Source organism: Seriola dumerili, unplaced genomic scaffold (assembly GCF_002260705.1).
Source record: "Seriola dumerili isolate Sdu_G_001 unplaced genomic scaffold, Sdu_1.0 BDQW01000219.1, whole genome shotgun sequence".
Taxonomy (NCBI): domain Eukaryota; kingdom Metazoa; phylum Chordata; class Actinopteri; order Carangiformes; family Carangidae; genus Seriola; species Seriola dumerili.
Genome location: NW_019174474.1, coordinates 8,203,624 through 8,227,755, shown reverse-complemented (window position 1 = coordinate 8,227,755; position 24,132 = coordinate 8,203,624). Strand labels below are relative to the sequence as shown.

Here is a 24,132-nt window from a genome sequence, read left to right as displayed (position 1 = left end):
TCAAGCATCCATCTGCTGAGCTCAAATTCATTACCAGATGCACTCACTTTCACATCATCTGCCCAGTGGCTATCGCCATGACTACGGGACCATGCTGAGTGATGCAGACGGCAGCAGATGGGAAGTGGAAGTTGTTAACGTATATTAACTCCCCCACCCCTCACCCCCCTTCCCTCCCTTCCTCCTCCTCCTCTACTTCCTCCCTCTGGACACACAAGTCCTCTCTCTCTTTGTTGTGACCCCCATCGTCCACATTACGAGAGCGAGGGAACCTTGAGGCATAAAGTCATGGCTTCATTAGCTGTGAAGCTTGCTCCCATTAAAAGGCACTCTTAAGCATGTTTTAAGGGCTTTTGCTGGCTTCCAAACATTGAGACATATTCAGAATGAGACAAAAAAACATTTTACAATGCCCTCTCTTGGCTTAGACAATGCTCAGTGAGACTGTATATTGATTTTGTGGCTTACACTACAATAAATACAGGCACTAACCCATATGACACACACAGACATGAAAATCTTATTAATAAAACCAAACATAATGGAAAATCAATTTTGCATAAATGATCTGAAACTCAACTGCTTTCTGAATAAAGCCTGCAGAGTGTGTTCGAGAAAACCACTTCCACCTCAAATCAAAGGAACTTAATTTTCTTTCTTTTTTTTTTTTATCACATCGTGTGGGTGCATTTGAATTCATTTGAAATGATAATGAAGTGACATTTCAGTAGTGAAATAGCTTATAATAAAGTGTCTCCATCTGTAAAGGAACAATAAAAATCTGAGACACAGTTAGATTTCCTCCCTGAGGGGAACAGTTGTGCTGCCAAGAACATTGTGTGAAAATGAGACTCCTGCACAGGCTGTAAATAAAATGGTTTGAAAAGCCCTGTTTGTCCTCAGTAATACTCAGTAATATATTTGATAGATGAGTCAGCACGTCTTTCATTGCACACTTATGTCATGTGGTGTCTTATGTTAAGTTATTGTGATGAGGTAACTTGTAAATAAGCTGTAATAAATTCTTTATCTGGCAAGGGACTACACCTTCCCTAAAAAGCATGACATATTGAGATGGCACTGCATTTGTCTCACTCTCTGGTATCACTCTGGTAGGCTGTTACATAACCATCTTCATCTCTTCCAACATGAATTTACACCTGCAGTAAAAGTGCCCTGCTTTTCATTCGTAATACCATCAGACTCGCAGACAAACAGTGTGCAATCACAGCTTTCTTTAGTCTGAACAACAAGTGAAAAATTTACTTTGATGCATTTTTGCATTTGGTGAAAAGATTCACATTGCCTAATTAGAGCAAAACCAGGGCTTGAAAAATAACAACACTCACATGACTCACGAGTAGTTTGCTTATTTGATTACCTTTCATCCCACAAAGTTGGAGATTGTGGCAGCAGGAAACCAACTCTCTCTGCTGTAATTTTGCTGGAGTGTGATTCCTCATACCACTTTTGAGGACATGAGGAAAAAGTACAATTTAGGTCAGTTTTCATCTTGCATTTCAGTCAGTCAAGTTCAAATGGCATCATTGTCATTTTTCTAATAAAACTGCAGGAATAAACACACAAATCTGATTCAAACATAAATGCTTGATGTGGGTGCACCTTTAGACTTAAAACACTTTAATCTGATACTGACATCGTACTAAATAATCACAAGAACAGCATACATCCAGTTACAGCTTTAATGAACTTGTATTAGTCCATATAGCCCATGTCAGTCATCTACTTTTAAAGGGGCAACAGGGTTAAAAAGTGGCCTCTCTCTACGTAGCTGGAGTTTTCCGTAGCTCATCTCAAATTCCTTCTTAGTGCCATTTAGGACCTCCAGACTACCTGTCCTTACATCATAGCCATGCACCCTCAGTCGCTGGATGCGGTAATTCACTATCTGTGACGTCAGCTCTAGGACGGTCGGAGTCTCCATGATTTGAGACATGCTGATCCCTGCGCTAAGGAGCCCCTCAAAGCGCTCAGCCAGAATAGCCTCAGGGTAGTAGAGCAGAGCAGGGCAGTTGAGGATGATGTCCCGAAGATCTGCCTCAGAGCACCCCATGGTGTCCTGAGAGTACACCAGGGTGCGACGCATGCTGTCCGGGTTCAGCTCGGTGACAAAGCCCCTGAGCTTGGAGAGGAGGCGGAGGAGCTCTGCAGTGCTGAAGCCCTTGTCTCTCAGGAACAGCAAGTTCTGCCTCAGCACCTCTGGGGGCTTGAGGAGAACATATGGGTTCTGGCTCAGCAGTTTCTGAAGCCAGATCTTCATGTTGGCCTCCTCCCCTCCCAGCTCCTGGTAGGCCTGCTGGAGGGTGCGCACCATCACCTCGTTCTGCTCTACTGGCCGGCTGAAGCTCTGGGGAGCACTGGCCATGAGTTTGGTGATAATTCGCTTGTTGAGATTTAAGCTCTGGAAGTAAGCAATGTTGTTCTGCTGGTTGTCATGGTGGCAGGAGGAGGTGAAAAAGGAGGCAGGGAATTTCTCAATGATACCAACCAGCTCTTTCAAGTTTGGGCATACAGTCATCCACAGGTCCCTCTGAGCCTTCATCTGCTCTGGGTGAAAAAGGACCGCCTCAGGATGAACTGCTAAAATCCGAGAGATTATGACACCTGAGGCCCCCATGTCCATCAGCAGGTCAGCTACCTCCTCAGTATAGGCTGGGCTCTGATGCAGAACCCAGCCCTTCAGTTTCCTGACCTTCTGGACGTCCACAGAGAGATCATAGAGAGCCTTCACGGTCTTCTGGTTCTCTGCTGAACTCAGTGTCGCACATGGCCTGACGTTTAAAGGTAGAGCTGTGACACGTTGGCACCGGAGGCACAGGGATGTTGCGATCAAGCGCAACATTGATGCAAAGTCCTGATGCTGATCACCTAAGAGAGTGAGAGAAGAAGAAACTGCAGTGGGTGACAACCAAGAAGGAGGCTGACATAACTACTGACTAAAAATACCAGCTTCTCCTCCTGAAAAGGAGAGAGCAAGTTTATGACAGCTTGAGCAAACAGTAACACTTTCAATTCTTACATTTATCAAGCAGTTGTAGTAACTGTGGTGATGCTCTGCGAAGCCAGAGGTCTGTCATAGCTGGCCTTGTGCTTCTATCAGGACATCATTAAGTCGTTTGTTCTACTACACACACACATGTAATGCAGTAATATGTAAGTAATATGATAGTATGAGCTTCCTGTTTATTTGCCACAGCCAGTCCAAGAGACATCTGAACAAACACAGTGTTAGTGATATGAAATCCCACTTTAATCTCCCATCCTTGAGACAGGTACCAAGCTGTTGACTTTTCTAAAGTATTTTGAGTAATGTCATTCATCATAGCCTTGCTTTCATAAGAGAAGTTCCTGAACAGAAAATAACGATTATTCTGCACAGCTGCTGCCAGATGTTTCATAGAGGATAGTGGAAGAGCATGAGCCAGCTTGTCACAATCGATGATATCACTCATAATAGGACAAAACACAAACCACAACAAAGTATCTTGTTGTAATTTAAGGCGCTCTGTTGCCACGCAGATCACAGAAAATAAATTTCTCCATTTCACCAGAGGTTGCCCGGGTGACTAAACATATCAATTCGGTGATTTCAAAATAAAAGCTCGGTTTTATTATCTGAAGAAACTTGCTATGCAGTTAGCTTGCCCGCTAACTGCTAGAAGAGACCGGATTGATCCTACTACACCACTGGTGTCACAGGACATCGCGTTATTTACCTCCAAGATTTAACATGATAACTATCACTTATCGTTAAACTGAAGTGTGTAAATATATGCACATTTAACCAAGTATAGGGACACATTTATTGGGAAATGAGTTACCTTAAGCTGCGGTCAAAGGATGTGACGTTTTGTTATGGAACTGCTTTCTTCTTCTACTGTTGACTAGTGTTATCTTATTTACCACAGCGCCACGCACACGTGGTGGCAAGTACTGCAATGAAGGTGCAACAAACATTGAAAACACCGAAACAGCCTTGATTTAGAGAAAAAAAAAATTTACATGCAGAATATAGAAACGTCAGTGTAGAAATGTGAGTGTTATATTATTTTATGCTCCCATTGCCACAATTCCTTTCCTCTTTTCAAAGCTCTGCTATTTTATTGCAGGCCATATGTCCAGTAATTAAATAATTTTGGCAAAAATCTGTATCTCAAACAGCAGTTGGTGCGCCTCCAAACCCTTCAGCATACGGGGCCCTGATGAGTGTAATCAGCGCTGGGCTGAATTGGACTGAACACACGGAGAGTTTTCTCGCAGTTGGTGCTTAATCATGATGCTTGATCACCGGCTCTGCAAGCTGTTCCCTCAGTGGCACGGGAGCTGCTGCTGCTGAGTGGGTAGCTGGGTTCATTATAGTTTATGTACAAGTAAACAGATGATATGCCTCAAAGGAAAACAGGCTGGTGCGTCTTTCTTTTTTAGTACTCAGTATGTTGACAGGAGTGAGCTGGTCATCTGAGTGCACTGATAGTGTTGTTATTAACAGTTTCTGCATCTCAAACAGATCGTATCCAAGTGTTTCATGGGAAACGAATTTCTTTACAGAGAAAGCAGGGGTATACAATAACATGTGGGCATGCAGAGTAAACAGTGTCATTCACTTTTCTTCGATTTGCAGTCAACCTCTTAACAGTTTCCCTGGCTTTCATCAAGGGTTTAAGCAAACTCACGCAGCATATACCCTTGCTTGCTCCTCTTTGGTACAAAATGAATGAGGAACTTAAAACATAAGCTGGGCTTTAAAAGAAAAGAAAACAAAAGAACCAAATGCAGCCAAAAGCACCGAGAAACTGTCTCTGGTAAGGTAAAAGTTACGCACAGACTGAAAAAGTACAAGAAATGTATATATCTGGCAATAGGAGGAATTCTTCAATCCCAGCCCTCTGATCTGTTCAGGACTGTGATCCAATATGATCCCCTCCATGATGGAAACAGAGAGTCCGTGGGTTCATATCCTTCTGATAAAAGTGTAGCTTTGTCTACCTTGCCTGAACTTGAAATATAAACATACTGCCACATGCTGTACTTACTGTGACTTTGTTATGTTCACAAAATCAACATTGTGGGTTTCACAAAAATGAACGAAGCAACAGTAACAAGGTTACAGCACAATTGCCAACACTCAGAGAACAATAACATCACCAAGAGACACAATAGAGAAATGAGCAGGGAGGAGACGTTGGCACAAAGACGTAAACAAAGTCAGTGAACTGGAAGAGAGAAGGAGACGCTTTTCCAAATTGCCGCTGGGCAACGAAGGCAAAATGTGATACAGGCTGTCAGACCTCTTGCAGATGCTCACACACTTGGTGCTGCTTTGTGGAGTTGAGACATGGAGAGATTACGAGAAACTGGACCCCTAGGCACAGATAGGGAAAAGGCATCCCAACCCCCAAACTGAAAGAGATACAAAATGACTGCAAACAACACAATCTCTGGTTATTTTATGTCTTTTTGGTCATTTTGTTGTCTCTGTTGTACTTTTATGTCTCACTATTGTCAATTTCTGTCTCTTTGTGGTCATTTTGTGTTTCATTGTGGTCACTTAGTATCGTTTTGGAACCATTTTTGTTCTTTTGTGTCTTTCAACTGAGTTCTGTGACTTTCAAAAAAGAAATATTAGGGTAACAGTCACTATAGGCTCTGGCGAAGGGGCCCCCTGATCTCTCACGTCCCTGGGCCCTTTGCCCGGCCTGTGAGTGAAGAAGTAAAATATACTTCCTCATAAATGTAAATTTGTCCAGATAACTTTCCAAACTTTGTCTCCATTGTCCACTTTATTATCTATGGTGGTGGCATCTTTTATACACTGGCTATTCTGACTCCATCATTTCACCATCTGTCCGTCACAAAGGGACATTGGGATGTTTTTCTACAGTCCACCAGTTTTACTGAGTTTCATCTTACTTGGCCAGACATCTCCTCGCCTAACAAACGACTTAATTTCCTCACATAATACCAAAGTCACGACCTGACCCACTTCCTGCACAGGTGGCTAAAGAAAGGGCTTTTCCCATGCAGGCAGTGATAACAGTCTATTTACCAGAGCAAGCTGTAAACATTTACAACGTGAAGAGAAACTCAAAGAGAGAGAGAGCACAAAAACACTGTTGTTCTTGACCAAGCAGACTTGCATTACAAACACACAGACATGACCTGTCACTGTTTTATATTTGAGATAACAATCAGGGTCCTTGCTGTGGTGTCAAAAAGAAATTCTTTGATTTGATTTACATTTTATACAACGGGTTTAACCCTGTGTGTTTGCCTATTGTGATTTCCTTGTGCAATTTAGAAGCATGTATTTAACCCTCAATGTAACACCGGTCAGAAAATTATTGATTTTACAGAGTAGTACAGTTATCTTGTGCTATTTATTACCTGGAAACAGCTCAGTTCACAGTTCAGTAAAATAAAAGCTTTGTTCAGTTGTTTTATAGTAGAGCAAGGTTGAGTTTTTATTTGTGGTGACATATTAATTTATTGGTCAAAGATCTGCAAAGGAAAATATCTTATCAACTTACAAACTGAGTTAGAAGGAAGTTAATAAGTAGGGGCGGTTTAGTAACAGATTGAATACCCCCCCACTATATTGTGTGAAAAACAGATTGCACATTAACAGTGATAGTTCTGATACAAAAACTTCACGTAATAGAAATGTTTCTATTCCTAAATATTGTTTGTTTCAAGATTAATTTCAAACAACAAGGCACATTTTTATTTTACAGCTTTTATGTTGTGTATCATATTACTCAACTCTTGCACTGTATGATATTGATGGGCATGAATGAAATGAATGAATAAAAGTTTTGTGTTGCCTCACAGTGACAAAGGAAATTGTGCAACGATAGGAATAAATTACCTGATACTACATAGATTGAGTTCAGATTATTATGCTCACTGAATAGGAGCATGATGGTACAGAAAACATGCACTGCATGCATTTTGAAATATGCATTCATGCCTGCTTGCACGGAATTTCAACAAAAACACATATGCTCATGAACACTCCCTCTAACTACTGTCGAGCGACCTTGCATGGGGACTGTCCACACCCACAGCTGAGTGAAAACCAGTCCAACTACATATCAACACTGTTAATGTCCAACCAGAAACATAACTTTTTATTTTTCTGTTCTGTTCTGTTTGTTTAGCCTCATTTGTTGTCTCAAACTTGTCACAATGAAATTAATAACCTTAATGACTTTAATGCCTTTCTACCCACTGCTGTCACTCATGGAGTAACTTGGCATGTGTACGTGTGTGTGTTTGTCTCGGTGCGCGTGTGTACCTACGTCTGTGTTTGTCTAGGTGTGTGGAAGAGGAGGGAACTACCTGGAGGTGGAACTAAAGTGACAAGCGAAAGTGGATAAATCAAAACAGGCTTACTGTACACACGCTTCCCAGAGTGTGACAAATACGTGGCCCGGGACAGTTATACAAGATGACCTCCCCTAGGTGTCTTGAATTTCTGCTCTTGCTCTTCCTCGTTCACCAGGTCTACAGCGAGGAGCCGGAGCCTACGTTCAGGGCAAAGGGCAACGTGATTGAGATGGGATATTGTTTCGGAGTGGATTATATCGTGGTTTACAGAACTAGTCCTGAGGGAGACCAACTGCTTGGCAACTGCTCAGCCATCAACAGTACCATCACACCTCCCGCAGATCTGCGGGATCGTATCCAGCCCAGCCCGCGAGATGACCTGCTCGGGCTGCAGATCAATAACCTCACACATATGGACTCTGGGATTTATAGGAGGGAATGCTGGGAGAACCAGACACTAGTCAGTAGCTTCAAACAACAGCTCTTTGTGTGCGATGAGGAGGCTCGATCCGAGGAGATCATTGTGAAGGAGGAAGCTGATGGAATTGAGCTTCTGTGCAAAAGCACTTCCATTGGTCTGGAGGGATCCTCTGTGCGCTGGTACTATGAAATGTATCCATCTTATGAGCTCACACTCTTCCTGGATAGCGGTGTTTCCCTGGAGCCTCTGGTGGAAGAGCTGAAGGGTGACGTGGAGGTCAAATACGGAGGGGCATTGCTCATGCTTAAGAACAGCGTGTTAAAGAGTATCCAGCACTTTCATTGTCTTGTGATCAAAGGTAAGGATTGCCTCAGTTTCCAAAACATGTACTTACCGGCTCGCACTGAGAACAAGGAGATTTTTGTCTCACATGGGGACAGAGTGGTGCTAAACTGCCCCTCTGAAGGTAACAACCAGCAATGGGAGACACCGCTGGGGATGATCAATGGCAGCAGCACGAAGAACAATCAGATGTATCTATTAGTCGGTGATAAAACAGAGAACTTCTCATTGGTCATTCCTGAAGTTACTGATGAACATAGTGGGGACTATTCGTGCATCTCCACTTCACTTGAGCTGCAGTACTTGCTGGTTCTTTGCCCTGTAAATAAAACCCAAAACAAAAAAGAATATGAAGGCAAGAACTTCTCGCTAGAATGCAACGTTGGCCCAGATGATTCCCAAAGAGTGCAGTGGTACCGCAGAGAAACACCAGGGGAATATAACCTTATCCATGACTCAAATGACAAGACTGTTGCCATCCCAGAACATCTGATGGGCAGACTGACTCTGTCTGACAGTGGCTCCTTGCTTACAATCTCCAACGTGGAGATGACAGATGCAGGGGTGTACCGGTGTGTTGTTTTAAGAGACCCCAAGATGGTGGAAGGGGAATATGAATACAAATATGATTATAATGAGGAAGATACAGATTATGATGAATATGATGGTGATGGTGATGGTGATGCTGAATACTTGCCTGAAACAAATATGTGCATCTTTAAACAGGAGACTATTCTGACATTAACCAAGAACCACATAAATAATCCAGAGAACAGAAACACTACTGTTTATGCAGTGGGAGCAGGATTTGCCGGCCTGCTGGTGGTTGGAGTGATTGTTGCAGTGATTGCTATAAAGAAAAAAAAAGCAAGATCTCGATCTGGACAGAATATGAACAACGACATGAAAATGGAAGAGCATCCTGGTTGGACTGATAGCTTGATGAATGATGAATCTGGTACTTAACAGCTTTTGTAATGTAGCTCCAAGACATTTTATATCCAACTGACATTGACTGTGCCATGTAATCTGTCCCTAAATCACATCTCCATCCAACTGTTTTCATCCGTTGGTCATCATGAAATGGTTTCATTTATACTTTCACATGTTTAATCCCATTTTACTCTCCTCTTTCTCTCAGGTGCTAATGACTAATGCTGGATTTTATATTTTTTAGAGTAGAATCTGATAAAATGCGATTCCTTTTTCAAAACTCCATTTTGGCTTGTGACTGAAAATTTCCACTGCTCTGTTTACACCCTGCCTTACTTTCTCTTCAGTTTTGAAATGGCTGACGTACACTTAAGTGCACGTCATGTAAAAAAAAAAATTCTAACTTATCTGATGGCCTGAAGATGTGGTATGGCTGTGGTGTGTTTCAGGGATGACTAAAAACCAGTCAGGCTGCTCCCCTGTCAACAGATTGTTTGGTGCCAATAACGCAGAGCACAACAGCCAGAATGTACCCGAAGCTCCACAGGGAAAAGAATCCAGACAACAGAGTCATTACATTGTGACACTGACATTATCAATGTGCTGCACCTCAAAGTAATGAATATAACTTCAGACAGACTTTTTTTTTTATTTTTATTTTTTTAAAGTTGATGTTACTGTTAGCAACATTGAAGAGAATGTTTGTTATTTTCAGGAGAAACAGACTTGCATTAATGTTTATTTCGAGTCCAATCCAAAATGACTCTTTTTTTGGTCTTCACCATCTCCTGAAAGAAATATCTGGATCTTGGGCAGCTAAATACTCCACTATGTTCACCAGCTAGTTGCTAATTTTGTTGATCTCGCTATTTGGTGCAGGGTAGGTGTACAGTTGGTTATTAAAGCTTTTGTGCTGAAAACAGCCACAGCTGGAAACATTTTTGATGAGCTCAGTGACACTGGACCAAGGCAGTAAAGTTGTGGGCCGTAAAACCGAATGATCAAATTTAAAAATGTTAAAAATGTACCATAGAGCTGAGAGGAAGAGCAGAGTTGATGCTTATTCTCTGTGGATTTGTCATTACCTGCAAAAGCCTTCACATTACACAGAGTCATTTGATCAATTGTTAATATAACAATATGGATTAGCGCAGCTTTAAAGAGGAAACATGGGGGGTTTTACTGGAGGGATGATGACAGATTATCATGTAAAACTGACTCAATTTGCAAAAGATCTAGAAATCAAGCAAGTACAAACAAACAAACATATTGTTCCACACATTTTTCCACTTTCAAATAATCTCTCTTACTCATTGTGGTATTTTGCTCTGAATGCATTCCTCAAAAATCCCTGAATGAACCAGGCCTTTTTGCTGCATATATATATATTTATATATGGGGTTTTTTTTCTCAACGTAAGAAAAACCAAAGGGAATCAAGAAAAATCAAAGCAACAAACTCAAGCTGTCATCACTACTTTGATGTTTCCAAAAGGCTGGGATGTACATTTTGACTGTGAAAAACAAGCTGAACAAACAAACACTGCACTTGACAAATGCTCGTGTTTAAGTATCCTTCACCTCTGTGTGCACGTTCTCCTATCTTTGATGATAATATACCTTAGGCTATGTCATTGAACACGACACACACAAACTGGAATACTGAATCAATATCTCCTGTAGCTGAGTACTGAGCAAGTTAAGCGCACTGCTGCAGAGTTAACATCAGTATTGATCAAGCATTGCAGTTTATGTTTGCAAAACACAAAATGGAATACAGTATATAAAGTGATTATATGCGTTATTGACTAGCTGACTGTGTTCATATTGATTCAGTTGTGCATTTTATTATATGTGATAATGTACAGAGTATAATATATGGTTTATGTTTGAACAAAATTTGAGCAGCTACCACAGTGTCAGTGTGTAACAGTGTCTTTCTCAGGAAACTGAGGTACTTTAAGTCTCTTTTGTAACAAGCTCACATGAATTTGAATAAATGTTTCCGCACCAGGATCTGGAAAATGGTTTATCATAATGCAATCATCTGTAATCTTAGAAGAACTTCTTAACAGAGAAAAGAGATTTTTCTTTTGCATTCCTGCATTCAAGACTAGACCACTATTATCCACTTAATCATTTAATTAGCAGGTTGTTGAGCTGTTGAAGGTAAACCATACAAACCTCCCCTGCAAGGCCACTGGAACACTTCTTTTCTCCCTCAGTTTGTCAGTGACAACATGGGCAAGAAAGGCTCCTATTCTCCTCTCACACCCTGACCACGCTTCACAACAAACCTCAATAATGCATGAGCCACTGTGTCCTGCACTCGCTATTCTCGCACTGGGGACATCCTGTTCTAAGTCCTGGCCCTAGTCCTGTATATATATATCATGTAGGTTTGGAAACATTTGGAAATATTTTTTATGCTGCATTGTTCAAACTGCATCTACTTACAAGAAGAACAGTTACAAGCTGTTGAATCTGCATAGCTGCTGTTTGTCTCATTTATATCTGCAGGTTGTTAAACTGATCAATAGATTTGGTTTACAGTTACATTACACTTGAATATAACATTTTAGATTTTATAGCCATAGGGTTTTATTGATTAAACCATGAATAATGAATCTTGTCTGTATTGTTAAGTGAAAAGGTCTATAAAGTGATTTTTATAAGGTGTTTAAAGTCTTCAGTCACCTAACTAAATTTTAATAGTTGACACAGTGGTAATAAACTGGAAGAAGATATTATATCACTGGAACTAAATTTAGGAAATAACACAATGATTCAATTTCGAATTTTTTGAAATGTGCTAATTTGCTTTGTTGTTGAGAGTTAGATGAGAAGTTTCTCATGTCTGTACAGTGAGCGCGAAGCTACCACTGAGAGCCAGTTAGCTTAGCTTAGTGTAGAGGCAATTTTGCTCTAAGGTGAGGAAAGCAGACAACAATGAGTCTGTCGAGATTCAAAGATTTATTACTGAACAATATGTCAAATTAGAATGAACAACCAGCAATCAACACAATGATCATAAGCAGAGGCAAGGATCAACACATTACTATTTGGCCAAATAGGGTGCAGCCTCTCTCAATCACAACGGTATCAAGAGTCTGGACACCCTCCAATCTCAAACTTAGCTCTTTTATACAGTGACTATCATGTACACATGTTTAAGCAGACAGTTCAACTTTCATCCAGGGTACAAAGTATGTTTATCTTGCTTAATCACTAAGTGTACATTATTTGCGGAGATCAGTTCATACGGTTTGTTCAATCAGCATACATTAAAAGAGAACATCCAGTCCGATTAAAAGAAAACGTTACATGAAATGGAGGAAAACAGTTTTTTTCCATTACACTTAGCACAAAAACCGAAAACGGGGGGAAAACAACTAGCCCGGCTCTGTCTGAAGGTAACAAAATCCACCTACAAGCACGTCTAAAACTTGGTAATTAACACTTTTTCTTTTTCACTTCATTTCTTTTTGTTTGATACATGAATCGAAGTGTAAAAAAGTTGTTTTCTGGATTGGGTTTGTTTCCAGTCTTTCCAAGAATCTGCTGGATGTAGCTTCATATCTACCTCACCAACATAAGAGCTGTTGCAATCTTCTCAGCACCAAAGCAAATAAACTCATTCCCCAAAATGTCAAACTATTCCTTTAAAATTGGGCAAAAGACCATAATGAGACTTTAACTCTGCCTCCACTATCTTGAATCAACCACATTACTTTTAATGATGCTTTCATGGTACTACATTACTTTTGACATGCAGAGGTCAAACCACAGTCTGCAAAATGCAACCACAGAAGCAGCAACAAGCTGCAATATTAATGAGAGGACTTGAAGAGATTTTTTATTTCCATCATAGGCCATATTTACTAAATAGTGACTTTCTGTACCTTCAAATTTTTGCTCTCTGAGCTGCAACATCACTAAAATGCTCTGTGCAGTTGAAAAAAATCACATCACCACCTCTCAAACTGGCATAAAATAGATTTAAACGTGGTGAAACTGTGCCACCTCGAGCAGCCTCAGTGCATTCTGACTTACACTATTTTGTCCATGAATTCAGTCGGTGTTGTGTTCTCTGTCACTGCTTTGAATAGATCTGCTTTACATTCATCATTTACTGTTCTTTGTGCTCAACATTTTCACACAATGAGCTGGGGAAAAAAAGAAAACACATAAAAACATTTGAAGTGATATTTGGTGATGCAGAGGCCATTAGGTAGCACTGGTGCATTGTTGAAGCTTTCCATCTTGCAAAATAATCTGGAGATGTTGTGTTTCAGCAATATTTTCAGCTGCCAGATTCTATTACTCCCACACACTTAACCTTTTGGAGCCCTGATAAATATTTATGTTTCACAACAGTGCCAGTACATCCAAAGAAGAAATATGGTTTCTGTTAGGAAATATTTGTTCAGCTGGCATATATAAAACACTAAATCTTATTCCATATTTGTTCTTAATTTGATATTGGGCCAATATCTGATGCTGCAGCTGCAGCGCAGGGCAGAAAAAAAAATCTACAGCAGTTGTTTACCTGTTATCTGCAGCTTTGGTATCATTTCTTTAAAATAGCCACAAATAAATATAATATTGATGTCCTTCACAAACCTTGACTTTTCTTGATTTTTCCTCTGTGCTCCCTGCTAACATTGTCACCCAACACACACTTTTACAGCCCAGAGATGAAGCACCTCTATTAAAAATGCACCCAAAGGGTTACAAATACATAACAGGTACTTGAGTATCATGATATTCTGTGTTGTGATACTGTATTGATTTTCAAAAACGCAGTGTCACATGTTGTTGTAAAGTTTGTGTTGTGTCTAAACCCCCGACCTCTAGATGACAATTTTGTCATCTATCTTCAGCCAAGTGAATCTTCCACTCCAACGTGACGACATAAACTGAGACAAGTGGCGTAAGGGTGCACCGCTAACACTAGCGTTAGCAAACCTAGCCGTCTAGTAATGTTACCACCGATGTGCTGAATCTGAAAGAGTTAGACCAGCTCCTGCGGCCTACAAACGTGAAGTGTGGGCTCATTTTGGCTTCCACATTAAAGAGGGGCCGACGGAGATTGACAAGAACCCTGTATCATGATAAGTGTTGATAAGTATAAGAATCACCAGATTCTTGCGACGACACAGCCCTGAGATACATGGGCTAAAATTTGACCAATTCTATGAAAAGCATTGCATTTTAAGAGTTGAGCTATAAATCAATGACTATAGCTATTGCAGATGGAATTTGGACTTTCTTCCCTCAAGGTCATGCTTTGTTTTCACACATAACTTTATTTTAACATTCACGATCATGAATACTCTCAGCACAAGGTGAGCAGTGTCAGCTTGGAGAGGAAAAACAGTCAGATTCAATATCAAAGAGTCGCTGAAAACCTCATACAAAGTCAGGGACTTCAACAGATATTTGTTTCTACTTGTGAAGCGCAGAGAAATCAGATGAGTGAAAAAGAGGAAAGGGAGGGGGAGGATCTTCCATATTTGCCACTTTGCTTTATATACACCCCTTCATGGGCTTGATTGATGGAGACACAGATGTGGAAGAGGAGCAACTGTTCGGTGCTCTCAGGTGTAATTAAGAAAGGGCTCGGTCACACAGAAAGACCCCCGAGAGGCCCCCGACAAAACGGCGAGGAGTCAGTACGCCTCAGAGAACGGCAAGATCCAGCAGCAGGCTTCCTTCAGCTTGTTACAGTCAGAGATTTTAAATGGATCAGCTTAATTGTTGAGACATCTCTCAGACCATCTGTGTATGTGGGAGGGCGTGTTTGAGCTGCGAGCGCTGTGTCTGTCTCGGTCTGTGCTGCATGTGTGTTCGAGTTTAGGCAAACTGTGAGCCATCGCGGCGACGGAGCAGAACTAAAGTTAGAAAAAAGAATCAATGAAATCAGCCAGGAAATTGTGTTTAGACAAGTTGTTACTCACAGTCTCTTGTGTTCACTTGGGTTCGTACAACTTCTGCAGAACACACCCCGACATGTGACTAGACTCCCAATGTGAAGATTATCTAAAGCTTTCTCTGTCTCTCTCTCTCGCACACACACACACACACACACGCACGCACAAAGGTCCATTTCTCTCACCAATGCAGTAATCAAAATCACAAATGGTAGATGTTAACACAATCCCTCCTTGGACATCTCTTTCTGTCCGATCAGGGGGCCATGTTCTGTAGAATCAGCACGTCTGCTGGGTGCTCCCTGGCGGCTGCAGGGCTGAGCCTGCTGAGGCCCGATCTGCTGTAATTTGCCAGGCCCATTACTCCCACAAATGTGATGGCTGCGAGCCCTGTGAGTGTGAAACAGTTGGTGGGATAAAGAGCGAGAGAAATAGAAAGAGAGAGAGAGAGAGCAGGGTACCTCGCTATTGCTGCTGTCTAGCCACAGTGTCTGGGAGTGTGTGATGCGTCCTGCTAATGGCACCAATTATGCACCAGAGAGCACTGCTGATGGGCTGGTTTTACAGCGAAAGTGCTGGGGGAAAAAAGGGTTTCAGAGGGAGGCCTCTGGGTCCAAAAACAACATCAACAAAAAGATAGAGACAGGAGGGGGAAGAGCCACTTGGGGCTTTTCTTTCCTAACAGTGCACCTCTCGCTACCCAGACATGTGGAGGTGTCTGGTTGGATCGTAGCCACGCAGGAATTTATGTCTGTTATTTTCAGAGGGGCAATCCAAGCGAGACCAGGACCAATCAAACACTCTCAATAAAACTGACTTCCCTCTGGAAGTCTCAAAGGCTTTCAACAGATTTGATTTGAAGTCTATAACCTAGAATCTAGTGGGTGTGAGGCTGAGAAGCTGTGATACTTGCTCTCTGTCAGATTGTAAAACTTCAACTCCCCTGTGTGATGAAACTGTTGGGAGAGCAGAAGGTGCATCACAAGTATTCATTCTCTTCTTTTTTTTTTTAATCCCCTGGAGTGATTGTGCTCATTTTGAGATGTTTACAAGCAGAAATTAGTTTATCTGCTTTTTTATGTGTTGGTATGATTCATCATCGGGGAACATTTTGTGAAGAGAAGCAAAAAGAGCTATCAACCGGTTCGACTAGAAAATTCTTAGTCATATAATTGGTTCTTCTGGTATGTAAGAAGCAAAAGAGTTGTCTGTGAAAGTGTTGATGGGTGCCAGGAGGAAACTTAAAAGCCAAGAAAAAGTTTTAATTTCATTGAATGGTGTTGAGTACCAGCATGTATACAGCAGATAATTACAGCAGTCTTTGCTCAGAAGCTGATTTTTTATTTTATTTTTTTGCACATAGCAGGGTTCAACAAGACAACAGAAGAGCCGACTTGTTCGCTCATGTGCAGATACTGTTAGATTAAAGCTGGAATCAAAAAAGAAGAAGCTCTCAGTAGACAGACGAGTGAAAATGAGACCATCTATATTCAAGAGATCTCTCGTTCAAAAACAATCACACAGACGTGCATCGTGAACATGAGCCAGCACAGCCACACCTATGATGCACAGATGGCGTGTGTAAACTTTCTCCTTCCCCCCTCCTCCTCTTCCTCTCCTCCTCTCCACTGTAATCTCCCTCTCGGCCTCTCTCATCCCTCATGTCCCACGTTCTTCCTTCCTCTCATCATCCCATGTGTCACTCAACGGATTTCTCTCACTCTGCCAGCAGCGAAGCACCTCGGCTTGCAACCCATCCTGACAAAATTTAATAAATGAAGCCTTGAGAAATTGGCAAGCAGGGTGGGAGCACCACGGCTGGGTAAATGTTAGCTGAAAACTTTGGTTTATAAAGATGCTCGGCACCTACTTTAATTTCGAGTTTTCACAGATAACAGCCAGTTATGGGATTGTCTAAGGGTGAGACAAATTTATGCCAGATGATCCTCGTCCCCCTGAATGGCTCAGTGAACAGGACGGCAGAAAGACAACTGAGCCGGGTCAGGAGTTCTGCGTGCTTCAGGATAACAAGCAATCAAACGACTCAGACACTAAGTCTGATTGGGGTCAGCATCGTTGAATTCAATCATGACCTCCCAATAACAGTCAAGAAATATTAAAGGACAAAAACCCTCCATACCTACTGGGGGAAAAGCCTGATTACTAGCATAGCCCTTCTTAGTTTTTGAAAAATGAGAGCTGAAGTGACATAAAAATGTGTATATGTTGATTATTTCATCATATTATTAGATGAAATAGTTTGACATTTTGAAAACGAGTTAGAAAAATATTCTGCTTATTCTCTTTCAGGTAGAGATTAGGTAGGCAGAGATTTAGACGAGGAACTTGTAAACCATCGTTATGTCCGTTGGTTAAATGTAAGGCTACCAATAACGAGTGGAATCAGGTTGAAACAGCTAGCCTGACTCTGTCCAAAGGTAACAAAATCTACCTACCAACACCAAGCTTTCTTAGATCTGTTCAAAACTCAAAGTGTCATCATTTCACTGTGTTATTGGTGGTTATGAGAGAGCCCATGATGTTACCTCTTCCACCCAAGAAATATCCCTGCACATAAACCCCCTATTCAAATGACAAATTGTGGTTCAGTTTTTGTGTGAATTAAACAACTGAGCTATAACCTATTAAGCTTTGCTGCGTGTCCAGACAGAACTCAAATTTAAAGATGAAGTAATTGCGAAAGACACAATTATGTGCAAATTTGCATGGGAGAAAATACTTTAGCGAAAAATTCACAGTTATCCCATGGTTTTATGACTGTGCTTCATAAATGCACTGAGACATGAGGGAAAAGGAGTGAAGCTGGAGGGAAATAAAAGAAAGAACCAGTTTTAGGTGAATTCTGAGGCCAAGCTGAACACACACGCACACAGTCACTGGCTAACTTACAGCTCACATCTGGACAGTTGGTACATTTGTTGTTTGGGAAAAATAAACACAGACTGTACAAATGGTCCAGCTGTCAAGGCAAAACTCACTTGGCTTTCTGTCTGAAGCACCTTTAGAGGTGAAACAGTGAAACAGGTGGATTTTATTACCTTCAGACAGAGCCAAGCTAGCTATTTCCCCGTTTCCAGTCTTTTTGCTAGCCTAAGATAGCTCCTGCCTCTAGCCTCATATCAAAGACATGACACTGGTATCTACAGTAGCTTCTCATCTAACTCTTGGCAAGAAATCCAATAAGCACATTTTCCAAACTGTCAAATTCTTCCTTTGAATGAAATAATTGTGTGCCTGCTAGGTGCTATTACTTTACCTGTGACAATAACTTTGGAGAAGTTGTCGCCAGTGCAGTTCCAGTGGGAAATAGAGAAAGTGTGCTAGTATGCTCTGTGTGGTTGTTTGGTAAATTACATTTGGCTGTCTCTGCTGGCATACTAGTGAGTGAAATGAAATTTCTTTTTGCTTGCTTATTGCACTTATAGCGAGGGTGGGATGAATAAAGAGGCTTTTTTTTTTTTCTCGCTCCCTCAAATGAGAGTGTATAGAAACACTACCTTTCCTCCACAGGCAAAATTCCTCCCTTAGATAACTTTTGTTAGACCTTCTTTCCCTTGTGACAAGCTGACTGACAGATAATCTGACTGAAGGGTTGCGTCTTAAAAGGAAAGTGGCGGGTGAAGAAGTTGCCAAGCAAGCCCAGATACAGAGGAGCAGTCAGTGAGCCGAGGAGACAAGGTTATCCCGAACAGTGGAGAGATTTCAGCCGAACATTTCCATCCAGTTTATGATGAAAGACTGCTGTCATGTTAAAGATCAGATATGGAGTGGATCATAGAGATATGGAGTAGAAAGAGAACAGATTGGTGAGGCATTTGTTAAGCGCCTGATGGTTCTGGAGGAGAAAAATGAAAGGCACTCTGAATCTCTTTAATGCACATTTGATTTTTGTGCTCTTTGCATTTGTGCGTGGTGAGGAACAAGTGTGGGTATAGCTAAACAGGGAGGCCCGTGGAGGATTCAGATTCTGCTCACAGAAAAATTCAACTTTTTCTTATTGCCTGTTTCAGATCTCACCAAGAAGGTGTGGGGGCGTTCGGCTCCTCAGAGCCGGGGAATCGATGGTGTAGGCGGGCAGAGCGAGGGATCAACGCAGAGAGGCGTGGAGGACAGGACACTCTTGTATCACTCCCCAGGCATCCTTGGCACCTTATTGTCTTCCTTTGTGGGGTAAAACCTTTGAGTGGTAATGTGCCTCGGCCTAGTATCACCAGAAAAAGCTTGCTCTGTTTCTGCGTAGGTTGACTTCTTGCCCTCTCCGATTCTCATTTCTGAGATAATTTCTGCCCGCATTTGATTTGGTGTATTGCGTTGTACTGCCTGAAAGGTTTAAACGCAGGTTAGATAAGAGGCAGCAAAGTTTGAACAACTAATCCCACACTGGTTTAAGGCTTGTGACGCTTTGGCAACTCATCCAACAGCAAAAATTATACAAGTTAGAGCTGAGATGCTGCACCCACATTATTTCACCAATCTCTCTGTGAATCTCAGTAAAAACACTTTAGCCAGCGTGGCTCTGCCGCAGCGGGAGATAAATCTGAAAGACCACAAACAGAATCAACCCCCATTCCCAGGAGTAATGGAGCTGTCACTTGCTAAATCTGACCCCACGGTAACCCCCGAGGGGCAATGATATGGCACCCATCCCTCCGCACCAGTGGTGTCAACAGCAGAGTAAGCATGGTGTGTGTGTGTGTGTGTGTGTGTGTGTGTGTGTGTGTGTTTGTGTGTGTGTGTGTGTATGTGTGGGAGGAGGGGGGTTCTGATGATAGCAGTCATCCTCACTGGAATGAGGAAAAATAGAGGTCATTGTGTCACTGCAATCTCATGGGATAAGTGTGTGGTTGTGTATGTGTGTGTGTGTGTGTGCACATTTTAAAGTATAGTGTGAGTCCCCGCAGAGTCAGTGACAGAGGAGGAGGACTGACACTGATGTTCATGGTGAGATGCCGAGGTGATTGTTGATGCCTGGCTGAAGATGATGAAACCTGCCTGCATGAAATGGGCTATGGGAACATTTTCTGGTCCTCTTAAATCTGGAAACAAATGAAATTACAGATGGCAACAGAAGCGGGATCAAATGTGGGTTCTCGTTTATTTACTGCCTGGTAAGATCACATGCATTTTCCAAGACGTAATGAAACGTACCCCACGGCATCAAAGCGTAAAGCACGGCAAGGCAATCTTGCGTCCAATCTAGAGCTTCAGCTCCAGTAGCCTGTGTGGTCTCAGGAGGGGTGAGACATGCCTCCTCGCTCAGCCTCTCGCCGCTCTCCATCCATGGCGCATCTCCATCTCTGAATCCACTTCAGCTCTGGACACCGGCGGCAGCGCTCGATCCGTCCGCCTCACACAGACACACACACACACCTACACACCTACACACACACACACACACACACTCACACACACACACACACACTTTTACAAATGCAGAGTAGAAGACGGCCGGAGAAATCCTAGCTGATCGAGTGCGTTGATGGTAAGGCAAGACTTTTTTTTTTTTTTAATTAATCTGTTGTGCATTTTACGCGCAGCGAGCCGCAGCCGAACTGTTATCTAACAAACAAGATGTGGCATCGTGTAGATTATCGTGAGGATATGAGGAGGAAATGATTTTTCCACACAGCTACTTAAAGTGTATCTGCGGTACTCAGTGGTGAGTTTATAGTAATCGCGTCCTACTTTACCTCCACATAGACTCAGTTTTGTGGTTGTATCTGCTTTTCTTTTCTTTTCTTTTTTTAAAACAGTTATTATAAGCACACAATGGTTATTTTTTAAAATCAAATTATAACCACAGGTAAAGGGTTTTGGATGGAGTTTATTGGCACTTTATTATCAATGTTCTCAGATGCAAATTAATAATGTTATCACTGTAACAAGCTTACAAAACCAATCTAGTCTATATCATGGTTAATTCTATCATCACTAAACTTTCCATTATTTTCTCAGTGAATTTATCTTTCATTTTACACTGACAACCTGCTCACTCTGCGTGTTTGTGGTGTGTTGTGGATTTGTGCTATTTGTGAATGGACCACACAGTGTGAACAAACTACAGTCAGTATCCAACAAAGGAAATATATTCTCCAACGGACAAGACTGGATGAAGCATTGACCTTTCTCTTCATTTTTCCTTGCTCTCCTCTCAGTGCCATTGCTCAGTGTGTGTGTGTGTGTGTGTGTGTGTGTGTGTGTGTGTGTGAGTGAGTGTGTGTGTCTGCTGGAGGAATCATGTAGGACAAGATTCATCTTCTCTTCCTATCACAGGAGCTCCTCTGTAGCCTGGGGTCAGATGCAGCTCCTCTGCTCGCTGCAGTGCTCTGCTCTGCTCTCAGCCTGTGGCGTGTGTGTGTGTGTGTGTGTGTGTGTGTGTGTGTGTGTGTAGAGAGAGAGAGAGAGAGAAATAACAGGGAAAAGATGGGTAGAGATATGAGAAAGATGGGGAGCAGGGCAAAGAAGACTAACTGGAGATTTGAAACTCCTCCTGGTGGAGCTACTGTTGCCCACCTCCCTGTGTTTCTCAGGATAGATCATCAGGCTTTGCCAATAAACACCTTCACGCAAAGGACCCATGAACACACCGAGGTGCCTTAACAGAAAAATCTTTGGCACTGTCACATCCCTCAATCACTTGCATCCAAAATCCCTTAGTCCCACTCTCATCACTAACGTCTAACTTCATTTGTTGCCTTTATTTTCCACAGAGGCATCTGCCTTTCCTGCACCATGCACAAATGTCATTATCTGCAACAGTTTTGCTGTTAGCTATGTTATCTCAGCAGCAGCAATGCCTGTGCTGGTTGAATTTACAACTCAAACCTGCTAGAGGAGCATACACCGCACAGTGTAATCTTCGCTTGATCCTGTCCCCGAGGCTTTTATCCCCCTGTAAGCACTGTTATTGTATGAGGGATCCAAAGGCTGAGACCATCTGAAGCCCGCAGTCCCCTTCCAGCTGTTGACAGAGTGTCTATTATTCCTGGAGTCCCGGTGCGGGAGGACTTATGAGCCAGGGAGAAAGGAGGACTTGCAAATCAAATTGCTTTAATCCATTGAAGCATCTGTCTTCATTCTCCAGAGGGCAGCAGGGTGTGTAGCAGAGGAGCTCTGAGCTCTGATCAGGACCGGAGAGGAAAACAAAACCTGTCGCTGAAGAATCATATGATGTGTCTTGGTCAGCCAGCTGTGCAGTGCATGTAGGGTATGGATGACAGGACTGTCAAATTGACAGATTTTTTTTCCTTTCCTTTTAAGTGTCAGAGATGGAAAGAAGCTTGGTCAAAGTTTCTTATTATCTGCAGTCATTCATGCTGATATTTTTCTGCCTTTTCTTCTGTCTCTCTTGTCCTTCAACAAACAGATCAAACAGCTTTAAAGTTGTTCCGAAGCAAGATACAAACAGTACAGTGTCCTCATTTTTGTCATCCTGTCTGCAACTACTAGTCTAAGAATCAAAGTTTTTTTCCCCCCCTGATGGGTTCATTCTGCGATTGCTGTTTTTAGCCATATTCAAACAGAATGGCTCATGATGTCAGCTCGATTTCTTTTCCCCCTCACCCATAGAGTAAATGTCTTTGCTTTTGCGCTGTTTGTGATTAATGGAACATCAAAAGCTGATCTCAGCTCAGTGTGATACATTCCTGAGGATATGAGTGTGCCAGGGACACATAAACATCATTAATGAACAAGAGGCAGACTGGAGAGAGACAGAGTGACAGAAAGAGGGTGAGGAAGCAAACAGGAAGGAAAATATTTATTTTTGTCAGTAATATGATGTATATTTACCTGTGGTTTTGATGGTGATTGCTTTTGCGCAGACACTTTGAGTGATGGAGAGACAGTTTGCGCCCCCAGGATCTCATGTGATTACCTCCCATCAGTTTGGTGCAGAGGGACAAATGGGTGGCAGCACCTTTTTTTTTCTAAATCCATTTGGAAAATCACATTTCCCTTTTGCTCTTTCATGCCCAGTGGCAAAGAAGTCGGAAGTGTACAAAGAAAACTTCTCTGCTCATCTATGTGAAGACAGCTATATTTATCTGGGTATGTAGCTCTCTGCTGGGCTTACAGGCTAATTACCCAGAGGAGAGGAAAGCAAAAATGAAATGCAATTATGCAACTGTGTGCACGGTATCCTGAATAGTGGAGCTATTGTAGATAGGTACATTACCGCTGCCATTTTCCACTAAAGGTCTGACCTGACCTGAGTCGTGTTTTTCTGCGGAACAAACCTGTGGATCCTGTAGGAAACAAATCCCAAACCTTTAAACTGTCTGCTCAAAGCGTTTGGGCTACTCATGTGAGACATGTTAAAAGGTGTCGTCTGTTTGCTCTCCTTGTGAAGAGAGCAACCTTTCCTGGAATCTGTATTTTTTATGAAGCTGTGTAAATGACATTGTGGTAAATACTCATATTTAATTATATGATAATAATTTGCTAATATGAAGCTACAACCAGCAGCCGCTTAGCTTATCTTAGTAAAAACAGGGGGGAACAGGTAGCCCGACTGTCACCTCTAAAGCGCATTAATTAACCTGCTATACCTTGTTTGTTTAATCCCCCATAACCCACGCTTTAGAGGTAGGATTTTGTTACCTTTGGACAGAGCCAAGCTAGCTGTTTCCACTTATTTAGCTTTATCTTAGTTTTGCTAAGCTGAGCTAACTGCCTTCTGGCAGCAACGTCACATTAACTGTACAGTCATGAGACCGGTATCAACCTTTTCTTCTACCTATCTGCGAGAATGAAAATAAAAGCGTTTAACTATTTATTTTATTCACTAGCTATTTTACTCCTCTAGAAAATGCTTCTACACAGATTGAAGGAAAAAGGTTGGATGGGAAAAGTTAATACTATATACTTTACTTTCTGCTGTTGAAGCACCTTCGAGCAAGAATCCTAACTGCTCCAGTAGGAGCTCCTCATTGGGCATCAGTATCAAGCTGCAGGCATAAATGAGTGGAGGCTGCAGTTGTATGGAGCAGGCAAAAAAAAAAAAAATGCATCAAAATGAAATTACATTGTGTGTGTGTGTGTGTGTGTGTGTGTGTGTGTGTGTGTGTGTGTGTGTGTCTCTGTGCCTTCCTGGCGGCGTCAGCGTGAAGGATGTAGAGCCAGAGGGGGGGGCAGG

At 42.0% G+C, this 24,132-nt stretch overlaps 1 protein-coding gene across 2 annotated transcripts; it reads right to left on the bottom strand.

Moving 5' to 3' along the window:
* Positions 1 to 1,310: 1,310 nt before the first annotated feature.
* On the bottom strand, positions 1,311 to 3,875 carry mterf2 (mitochondrial transcription termination factor 2). 2 transcript variants are annotated; one of them, XM_022754677.1, is made up of 3 exons: positions 3,843 to 3,866; positions 3,041 to 3,145; positions 1,311 to 2,889 (listed from the first exon to the last, which is right to left on the bottom strand). In XM_022754677.1, the coding sequence occupies exons 2-3, from the start codon at positions 3,096 to 3,098 to the stop codon at positions 1,736 to 1,738; spliced, it is 1,212 nt and encodes a 403-aa protein (XP_022610398.1). In that variant the 5' UTR covers positions 3,099 to 3,145; positions 3,843 to 3,866; the 3' UTR covers positions 1,311 to 1,735. The 2 variants fall into 2 exon arrangements, with proteins under 2 accessions (XP_022610398.1, XP_022610399.1); XM_022754678.1 differs by lacking the exon at positions 3,041 to 3,145 and having other exon boundaries at positions 3,843 to 3,875.
* Between the last annotated feature and the right edge of the window lie 20,257 nt (positions 3,876 to 24,132).

Bases quoted from the DNA above. Each gene is read 5' to 3' on its own strand.
- mterf2 (XM_022754677.1), bottom strand. From the start codon at position 3,098: ATGACAGACCTCTGGCTTCGCAGAGCATCACCACAGTTACTACAACTG. The intron at 2,890-3,040 runs GTAAGAATTGAA...TCACTCTCTTAG, and splicing joins ACTACAACTGCTTGATAAAT to GTGATCAGCATCAGGACTTT.